Source organism: Callionymus lyra, chromosome 11 (genome assembly GCF_982586985.1).
Source record: "Callionymus lyra chromosome 11, fCalLyr1.hap1.1, whole genome shotgun sequence".
In the NCBI taxonomy this organism is placed as follows: Eukaryota; Metazoa; Chordata; class Actinopteri; order Syngnathiformes; family Callionymidae; genus Callionymus; species Callionymus lyra.
Window position 1 is genome coordinate 144,400 of NC_141828.1, and position 10,823 is coordinate 155,222.

At 33.8% G+C, this 10,823-nt stretch overlaps 1 protein-coding gene across 1 annotated transcript; it reads right to left on the reverse strand.

Moving 5' to 3' along the window:
- Positions 1–3,970: 3,970 nt before the first annotated feature.
- LOC148068863 (uncharacterized) lies at positions 3,971–8,593 on the reverse strand. Its single transcript, XM_087802823.1, has 4 exons — positions 8,270–8,593; positions 7,203–7,380; positions 5,506–5,600; positions 3,971–4,230 (listed from the first exon to the last, which is right to left on the reverse strand). The coding sequence occupies exons 1-4, from the start codon at positions 8,591–8,593 to the stop codon at positions 4,039–4,041; spliced, it is 789 nt and encodes a 262-aa protein (XP_087658949.1). The 3' UTR covers positions 3,971–4,038.
- Between the last annotated feature and the right edge of the window lie 2,230 nt (positions 8,594–10,823).

The window sequence follows — 10,823 nt, forward strand, 5'->3', positions numbered from 1 at the left end:
GGCGAGCGCCGCAGAAGCCGGTTTGTGTGCGTGTGTGTGTGTGTGTGTGTGTGTGTGTGTGTGTGTGTGTGCGCGCTTGTGCTACGTCACGTCGCTCGTCCAACTGGGACCCGAACCCGATCACCTGATCAAGAGATAAAACATTCCAAAACAAACAAACAAGAAATCCATTTTTTTTCTTCCTTTCAATATGTTTTTTTGGAAAAATAACTAATGAGATCACGGTGTACAATTATTTTTCCACATTCCAAAGAGAACAAAAATATATAAAATACTCTCATTTCTTTTAACAACTTCTTCTAAGCTTTGAGGAGAAATACCAATAACATTTTTTCTTTCTCTTTCTTGTTCTTAAGATTGTATCATGTTGTTCTTTCTCTTTATTTCTCTTTTTTCTTGTTCTTATTTTATTTTGATTCTTTTTTTTTAATGAAAATTGCTGTATTTGCTATGGCTAATTGGAAAAAAAACAATATCCCGAAGCTGACCTTGTGAGGGATCAATAAAGTTCTACCTACCTACCATCTCTCAACCACACTGTAGTTGTCTGTGGCTTCAGAGATGATCAGAGCAGTTTCAGGCGTCGTCGAGACATCAAAACAGTTCATTTAATGACGTTTTTCTGGTCAGAACTTGGATCCATGTTCTCAGGCTGGGTTCCAAAAATGTGACAGGATTGGTCTCGGCTCAATTGTTATTCAATAAAAACAAATGAAACTGGTTTTCTTACAATTCATTTGTAATATTCTGCGTTTATTGAAATTATCACTAGACGTTAACTCTCTTTTATTTGTTCAATTACATATATTTAGGGACTTCTTTGGCAACTGTTTATTTTTTAAATAAAACAAAAAAAAATTTTTGTTCACTGAAAAAGGTTGGTTACACCTTTTGCTTCTTTACCAAAGTTGCTTACCATATTTCCGGTTTTTAATTTAACATAAAATCTTGACCATGTGTTCACATTTTGAAAATTTGATTTACGACATTTCATTGCCATGTTACATTTAGACAAGAATTCATGAATTAAATGGATTTTTAAGGATCAGCGGAATCCCTGAATATCATTGTTAATGTAAAATGAATTGTATTATTAACCAAGATACAAATAATTCATGAATTCAAATCTTTATTATTATATTTATTCATTCCATTGGCATCATTTCCACTGCACTTTAATGACCTCTGATCCACCTGCTACGACAGATTTCCACGCGTCTCCATGTATCACACATTAAATAAATATAATTCAATTTCATCTTTTAATTGACTTTTATCGATTTGGGGGGTACTTGTCATTGTGTTATCCACAGTTGTTTTTTTTTACATTATGTAATTCTACATGAACTCATTTTACCTGTTAATTGATTATAATACTGTGCTTGCAAATGTAAGCATTAAATATACTGTAAATATAAGTCATATGCTTCTCTTTGACTGTCAGTTCTTAAGATAAAAGGAATGTTTTTGAATGAAACCAGTAACATAACAAATTGTGTCTCTTTCCACAGATAAATGTTGAATACTCTGGAGCGGATCCAAAGGTCAAGCAGCAGCAAAACACCCTGATTAAGAAAAATCAAACAAGAACAAGACTACGCTTGAATTCAACGTACAATGAATTGATTAGATTATATCTTTTAACAAGTTGTGTGTTTAGCTACTGAGGCACAACTATAGTTTAAACGTTTGGTGGATCCAATGGAAAAAAGATGGATACTTTTTTGTATTTATTAAATCTAAATCGATTTTTCTCTTTTCTGTATCAGGTTAATCTGGGGCTGAAGACTATCCAACTACTTGAGGATAGAAGTATCGCATACCTAGACAATTACACTTTAAAGAAATATTAGCCATAAAATAACTTTTTTGTATCGTTATATTGCTGTTGAATATACTTACATTTTATCATTAAAAACAAACACACGCATTTATCGGGGAAAAGGAAAACTAAAAGGGGAAAAGGATTTTTTTTTTTAAAGTTTTTTATTTATTGTGAAAAAATGGTGGTCTTGGAAAAATAGCCATTGTCTCAACAGACGCACATCCAGATGTTGTAGTGAAGTAAAACGAACACATGGTGGTCACACACTACCAGTTTTGGGCAGGTTAAAATAGTAACTTAGTTACAGCCACTGCTTTTTACAGCTACATCTTTCAAAAGTAACTCCGTTACTTTAAAATAGTAACTCTTTTACAGCTACATCTTTCAAAAGTAACTCCGTTACTTTAAAATAGTAACTCTTTTACAGCTACATCTTTCAAAAATAACTCAGTTACTTTAAAAAAGTAACTCTTTTACAGCTACATCTTTCAAAAATAACTCAGTCACTTTAAAATAGTAACTCTTATACAGCTACATCTTTCAAAAATAACTCAGTTACTTTAAAATAGTAACTCTTTTACAGCTACATCTTTCAAAAGTAACTCCGTTACTTTAAAATAGTAACTCTTTTACAGCTACATCTTTCAAAAATAACTCAGTTACTTTAAAATAGTAACTCTTTTAAAGCTACATCTTTCAAAAATAACTCTGTTACTTTAAAATAGTAACTCTTTTAAAGCTACATCTTTCAAAAATAACTCTGTTACTTTAAAATAGTAACTCTTTTAAAGCTACATCTTTCAAAAATAACTCAGTTACTTTAAAATAGTAACTCTTTTAAAGCTACATCTTTCAAAAATAACTCTGTTACTTTAAAATAGTAACTCTTTTAAAGCTACATCTTTCAAAAATAACTCTGTTACTTTAAAATAGTAACTCTTTTACAGCTACATCTTTCAAAAGTAACTCTGTTACTTTAAAATAGTAACTTTGTTACAGAGTTTTCTATCAAAAAGTAACTCAGTTATGTTTAAAATATTGACTTAGTTACAGTTACTACTTTCAAAAGTTACTCAGTCATTCTAAGTTAATTTAAAGTAACAAGTTACTAGGGAAAGTCAGATTTTGTAAGAGACAACTTACTTTCTAAATGTTTTTCTGAGTTGAGAACAATGAAAAAAATAATAAATAAGGTGCCATGACAATCATTTTTGTATGACCAGTTTTATCCGACAGGCCGAAACCAAGTTCGATCCATTTCCTCCCTTCCCAAGCAACTTAAACAAACACAAAAAAGTGAAAACTTAACACTGTATTAAGTGATTAATAAAATAAAATAAAGCAATAGTGAACTAATCAAACTCACAATGTAAAATGAACAAAAAGCAGCATTTCTGTCCAACTTTTGCAAATAGCAATTGACATAAACTTAATGATTTCTGTGTTCATTTTGATTGAAACGATACAGTTTTGACTGCATCGTTCTTGTGTGAAAAAGAGCTGAGAGTGAAAGTTTGTGTTTCTTAGAATGCACCTCATTCATGTATCCATTGTTAATTTGTTTTAAAGGAGTAATAAGGAAGTTCTAACTTGACATCATTGTGTATGAAAATAAAAAATACCCTAAAAGAAATCCCAAGCACTGAACCTTCTTTCGCATCACTCAAAGTTCTGCTGGAACATACCATAAAACTATATTTCTAGAGAACATTATAGACATTCTTGATAACATCAAACTTCAGTTTTTCAGATACACAAATGTCATTAACAAAAGATTTTAAAGGTAACATTTTTCTTATTGTTGCTAGAAATTAAAGCCACATTTGCACCATTTGTTTGTCATTTTTAGGTCAAAACCTCCTTGTTCAACTACACAGTCACGGAGTTGGTCTCGTGATTTCGACTTGGGTGTGTAGACTTGACGCTTATTGGAATCCCTTAACTGGATTAAGCTCAAACCAATCAGTCCCATCCACTCAGGTAAACTTACGGGAAAGGTTGTTTACAGGTGAAACAAGTTGGATTAGTCCGTGTGGTTCTGTTGAGGTTAATGTCTGGTGAAGTTCTGGACCAGAAGAAGACGATGATCTTAAATCATTGAAAATGCCCCAAGTATATGTTTGTGTAGCAACGAATGACACAGTCTATATGTAACGTTTTTATGGTCGGAGTGGTACTTTAAACAGACACAGTTGACTACACAGTCCTCTGGTCTACCAGGGGAGCTCTGTACCGTCCCAGTTGTAAGCCTTTCCAGTCTTCTCCATACTCAGGCTGTCAATAAGTCTCATCAGACAGTCCACCGAGTGTTCGGCACTGAACAGCCTGTCCTTTGGGACATTCTTGTGATAGGGCCGAGAAAGATCGGTGTTGACGGTTCCTGGGTGTAACGACACACACACCACCTAGGAAAACATTACAATGTAAGTAAGTAACTAAAGGTCATTTGTAAAGATCTTTCTAGACCAGGCTCACAAAGCACTTTAACAATTAAAACTATATACTTTAAAAGATCAAGACACATAAGACAAAAACACAAGAGTCTCAGATAATCAGTGAAAAGCACAAATAAAAAGTACTGACTCAACCTGGAACCTTATCATCAGGAGCAATAACCAAAGTTTCAGTTCTGTCCACATTTAGCTGTTAAGTGTTTTCACTCATTGTTTGATTTCTAGCAAACAATTGACTAAGTTCCGCCAGTGGGGCTCAGTTGGATCAAAAGAGCAGTAGAGCTGGACGTCATCAGCAAACATGTGGTAAGAAACATCAGGAAATCTCTGAATGATTTTACCAAGGGGGAATCAAGTACAGCAAAAATAATAAAGGACCTAAAACAGAACCTTGAGGGACAACACACAACAGATCTGCTGATGTTTACTAGGTGTGAGTATTGGCAAAAATCTGGCGACACCATACGCATCACAATAGGGCAACAATGTGATAAGTTGGGAAACTGTAGCAACAGAGACATATTTGAAGATCATCTAATTGCAACATCATAATGAAGGGCCATTACACAAATCTAAATATGAACAATAAAATAACTTGTTTTTCATCAATAAAGTGCTTTTGAATATCGATATGGTATTGCGAAATTGTCGAATGCTAGTGAATTATAAACAACATTTATCTACAAGGAAAGAGTTTCTTTTTTCTATTACTGTAGCAACCGTTTAAAAAACACAGCAAAGGGTGATTGTATAAATATAAATATTAAAAAGTTATAAATAGTGCAATATAATATAAACAGAATAAATAAATGTTTTAAAAATTACATATAATTAATGTATATAAAAGTATACATATAAATAAGTAAAAAATAAGGAAATATATATATAATAGAACAAATAATGTTTTAAATAGTGCATTGCTCGAATTATATTGCATTTAATAGTCTGAGGGCCAGAGGGAAGAAGCTGTGTGTCTGTCGTTGTTGTGAATATTGTATAAAAGGATATAAAGTGTAATAATGTGACGACAATGCAGGTTTTTTTTTTCATTTAATTATCTTCTTATATATATAACTATTTTTGAATGTTTGTGTGTGAAACTACAATAAGTATTGTTAATAAACATATGATAACATTCTTGGCTAAAGCTAATGCATATTATAATGCAGCTAAAACTATTCATATTCTTTCAGTCACATGATCCTCACAGGAACCATTGGCACTAACCTTGGGTCGACCGCGGCTCAGTTCTATTGAAAGATTCCTTGTGGCCATGTTGAGAGCCGCTTTAGACATTCTGTAGCTGTACCAGCCACCCAGACCTGGACACATATTCAAATACATACATAGAAAACATAATCAAGTTCATGTCAGAAATGTCTCATAAATCACCATCATTTCATTAAAAAGGTTATAACTATTCTGTCTGTTTGCACTAATACTTTAGACAGGTGATTCCCAACCTGTGGGCTGCGGCCCCCTGGTGGGCAGCGAAGGTACCACAAAATCGTTTCCCAAATGATATCTTTTTTTTGTGGAAGGGTGGATGTAATTAAATAAAAATAAAATACACACAATAATGTTTTAAATGTTAAAGCTTAAAAGGATATTAAACATTTTCAAAAATCTTTTCATTATATTGTTTTTCCTTCGAGTATTATACATGTGACAAAGAGACTTTTGTTGTTATCGGCCGAACCAATTTAGACCGCATTGCATTTTTTTTACGTTTGAAGTTGATAGCAAAAACTGGAGTAAAAAAAAAAGGATAGTTAGCCATCAATAGGGATAATGTGTGCGTGCGTCTAATACTGAAGGTGTTGCAACATGTTACAGATGCTGTGTTAGTGACTGTGGAGCTTCCAATATCTTTCTCCTTTATTGATTTCAGTCCTTTATGTTCAATCTTCAATACAAAAAGTGCTCCAAGAACACATTATAATGCCTTCATATCTATTGGGTTGGAAGTGGGCCGCAAAGGTTTTTGAGACCTAAAAGTGGGCCTTTGAGTTGGAAAAGGTTGGGAACCAATGCTTTAGAGCTAGATTTGGCAGAAGTGCAATTTGCCCTTTGACTGTATTTATTACTGATGTGTTGATGAAGTTTCATGAAGCAGTGTCATGTTGTTCAGAGGTCAGTAGGTGGCGCCATCACTTTAAAAATGATGATTCATTAGAACAATTGTTCAAAACAAAAGGAATATAGTGCAGAGACACCATCTAGTGGACTCTGAAGATAATGACACTGTTTCATGAAGCTTCATCAACACATCACTACCATCTAGTGGACTCTGAAGATAATGACACTGTTTCGTGAAGCTTCATCAACACATCACTACCATCTAGTGGACTCTGAAGATAATGACACTGTTTCATGAAGCTTCATCAACACATCACTACCATCTAGTGGACTCTGAAGATAATGACACTGTTTCATGAAGCTTCATCAACACATCACTACCATCTAGTGGACTCTGAAGATAATGACACTGTTTCATGAAGCTTCATCAACACATCACAACCATCTAGTGGACTCTGAAGATAATGACACTGTTTCATGAAGCTTCATCAACACATCACTGCCATCTAGTGGACTCTGAAGATAATGACACCGTTTCATGACGCTTCATCAACACATCACAACCATCTAGTGGACTCTGAAGATAATGACACTGTTTCATGATGCTTCATCAACACATCACTGCCATCTAGTGGACTCTGAAGATAATAACACTGTTTCATGAAGCTTCATCAACACATCACTGCCATCTAGTGGACTCTGAAGATAATGACACTGTTTCATGAAGCTTCATCAACACATCACAACCATTTAGTGGACTCTAAAGATAAGATAATGAATAATATCTATAGTTTCTTTGTTAGTTAACTTTTACTATATTCATTGGAATACATGTCTTCACCTACCATTGTCACCAATTGATCCCACTTTGGCAGTGATGTTAACAATGATGCCACTGTGTTGCTTCCCTTTGTCTGCTGACTGCTGACCAAACCCTCCAGAGCCCTTGAGAAGAAGTGGAGAGAAGTGCTTGGCCATGACAAGCGGACCCACAGCGTTGGTCATCAATGTTGAAAGGATTCCCTAAAGAAGTAGAAATATTAGAAGTAATAAAAGGAGAGGAAGTAAAAGAAGTACAAGAAGAAGACTTTAAAGCACACAAAGTACAATAAGTAGAATAAGAAAACGTGGCAGAAGTAAAAGTACAAAAAGTAAAAGTAGCAGAAGTAGAAGTAAAAAGGATAGTTGGGGTAGTATGGGGTACATGAATTATAAGTAAAAGTACATGAAGAAGAAGTAGAAGTTGAAGTAGATTCAGTACAAGACGTAGAATAAGTAGAAAGAGTAGAAGTAATAAAAGTAGAATTAAAAGACGTATAAGAAGTATAAGGTAGAGGAAGAAGATTCAAAAGTGGAAGCAAATGTGGAGTACATGTTACAAGAAGTAGAAGAAGTACAATAGTACAATTAGTAGATGTGCAAGGAGTATTATAAGTAGTAGAACAATAAGTAGAAGTAGAATAATAAAAAGTAAAATAAGTGGATATACATAGGAAGAAGAATAAGTAGAAGTGCAATAAGTAAAAGTAGAAGAAGTAACAACAGTAGAAGTAAAATAAGTATGAGTTCCAAGAAGTAGGACAAGTAAAAGTAGTAGAAGAAAAAGAAGTAGGATTAAAAGAAATAGAAGTATGAAGTAGAAGAACAAGTGTACAAGTAAAAGTGGAAGGAATACAAGTCATGAGATGTTTAGGAATTAAAAGTAGAAGAAGTAGAAGTACAACAACTTAAAGTAATTCTCACAATATGTAGTACACTTTCTCCACGTATATTACATTTATCTACTTTTTTTTCTCAACAACATTAGACAGAAAAGCCTCTTTAACACTGTACTTCAAACTAATAATTACTTTATATATAATTGACTCACATTCATTTTCTAAACATTAAACCATGAACATAATAACTTTACCTGAGGAGACACGTCCCTGAGACTCGTCTCTCCTTTCCCAGACGGATGAAGCATCGCGGAGGAGTTGACGATCAGATCCAGACCCCCAAAGGAGTCCTTCACGCGCGCCGCCGCCGCACGGATGTCCTCCTCTCGGGTCACATCGACCCCCAGAACCGTCACTCGTCCCGCGTGCTCGCCCGCCAAACCCTGCAGATGCGACGCTCCGCCCGGGTTCCGACAGGTCGCTATGACGTCAGCCGATGTGGATCTGAGGATGTGTTTGCAGAACTCGAACCCCAAACCTCTGCTGGCGCCTTGCACGAGCGCTACGGGGGCGGCCATGACAGTCCTGGCAGTCACGTGGTTCCACTAAGGTTCCATGTTTGATGCGTTCATGGTCTTGTACAACGTCGGGATTGTTTTTTTTTATCCACAAAAGCGTAGAAAAACACTTTATTTTTTCATAAATTAAACCAAACAAGCTTATGTATATATTGATCTTAGCCTATTCCTCTCCTTTTATTTTTTTTATAGAATAGTCAGGTGATTGAGCGACGAAATGTTATTTAACGAGGAAGCAGCGAATGCGACACGTTTCACAACAAGCATAGCGCCCCTGTAGGTCAAAGGAAGAACAATTACACAACTTTGAACTTTTTTTGGAGAATAAATTATATTAAATTTTAGGTTTCTTCTAAAGGGAAGTTTTCCCTCGCCATAGCTCACTGCACATTGTTTCGCTTATTGCTCATTCAACCATAGTCTTACTTCAACTGTAAAGTGTCTTGAGATAACTTTGTTATGATAAGACACTTTAAATAAAATTTAATTGAATGTATGCAGCCCATGTAATGTTAAAGTATGATCATGTATAAATGGTTCTAATGCATTAACAATCTATGTATTTTGTATTTATTATTAATCTACATTTTTACATAACACATAACATTTTTGAGTATATATTAAGTGAATTGAAGAAATGTTTTGAAAAAAAAACCCCTCATATATGTACAATAATAAAAGTGCAGCTTATTTAGCTTAATAAATGTCACGGCCTAGTGACGAATGTCCTTTTTTGAGGGGGATTTTTCTTGTCTTTCTTTTTGCTTGACGGCCCCTAGCAACATTCACAGAATATAATGTGGCCCTTGAAGAATTATAATTTCCCACTCCTGCTCTTTACTGTGACAGTCAAGCCAAAAGAAGAAAGGGAGAAATACACAATTTAATATAATGGGAAAACTTTAATATGATAAATGAAAAATGACAAAAAAAAATAGTCTTCATTTTACTATATATCTTTTTTTGTTTTACAGTAATTTTATCAATGCATATTTTATACATTTTACAATTTGAAATAAAATACATCAATTTCAAAAAAAAGTTATATTATGCCATTATATAAATTGTGTAATATTTAATTGTATATACAGATCATTAAATTTTTGACACAGTAATGGCGAAAGTGTTTTATAATTAAACTACTACATAATAACTTAATAACAGGTTATTAAAAAAGTCTATGAATTAACGTGTTACTCCCAACACTGCACTTAATAATTTAATACTTAATTGAAATCTAGGATGTGTGTTTAGTGTTCCTTTAAAACACATTGACATGTTGTAACAAAGTAAACAAGTGACGAACACCTTTGTTTACTTAATTCGTATTTTGTACACATCGATGTTATTAAATAAATCATAAATAAACGTTTTGTGTTACCAAGATTTAAATCAAAATGTTTACTTTGAATAACCGCACAACGTTAACAAGTAATTTGTTTAAAATTAATCGATTTATTTGTGGGTTTTATTTGTATTTAGTGATTACTAAAGTTGCACATTGATGATGTAAAAGATATTTATATATATATATTTCAATATTTATTCTTTAAAAGTAATGCAACTAAAAAAAAATCAACCACTGTGGCGTCATACAAATGACAGTTAAGTATTATATTTGACCCAAGATTGTTCTTTCATCATGGAAGTTGTTTTATTTATTTGTTATAGTGTGTTAATATGAATAAATGTGATATGGCAGAGCTGTGTTCTTGTACACACTGAATATGTCTGTGTTTATGTCTGCGTACAGTAATTATTATAATTTAACTGTAATATTACAACAATTTAATTTATTTAGAGTGATGGATGTATTTTTACTAAATGTCCACTAGATGGTAGTAGTGTCTTTGAAAAATAAAATATAGTTGATAAATTGATTTGTTTGTACGACGTATCGTACTGTTCATATTTATTATGTATTATTCTGTGTACATTTATTTATTATTCCTTTAGTAATATCTGTTTGTAAATAATATTAATAAGGTTAACGGGGAACTGTGTTTCCACAGGAAACGTCCCTCGATGTTTGAATTACTTGGCGATCAGGATGGCCAAGGAGGAATACAAGAGGAAACTGGAGGAGCAACTGGCGCAGGGCAACACAAGGGATGTGTGGAAAGGCCTGAAGAACATCTCAGGTCATGGCCAGAGTGGAGCCAGAGCCACAGCAGGGGGAGACCAAAGATGGGCCACTGAACTTAACCAGTATTTCAACCGGTTTGATCAG

Coding starts and splice junctions, on each gene's coding strand:
- LOC148068863 (XM_087802823.1), bottom strand. CDS start 8,593: ATGGCCGCCCCCGTAGCGCTCGTGCAAGGCGCCAGCAGAGGTTTGGGG. Junction 7,381..8,269: donor TCAGGGACGTGTCTCCTCAG/GTAAAGTTATTA, acceptor CTACTTCTTTAG/GGAATCCTTTCAACATTGAT. Junction 4,231..5,505: donor TGAGCCGCGGTCGACCCAAG/GTTAGTGCCAAT, acceptor ATGTTTTCCTAG/GTGGTGTGTGTGTCGTTACA.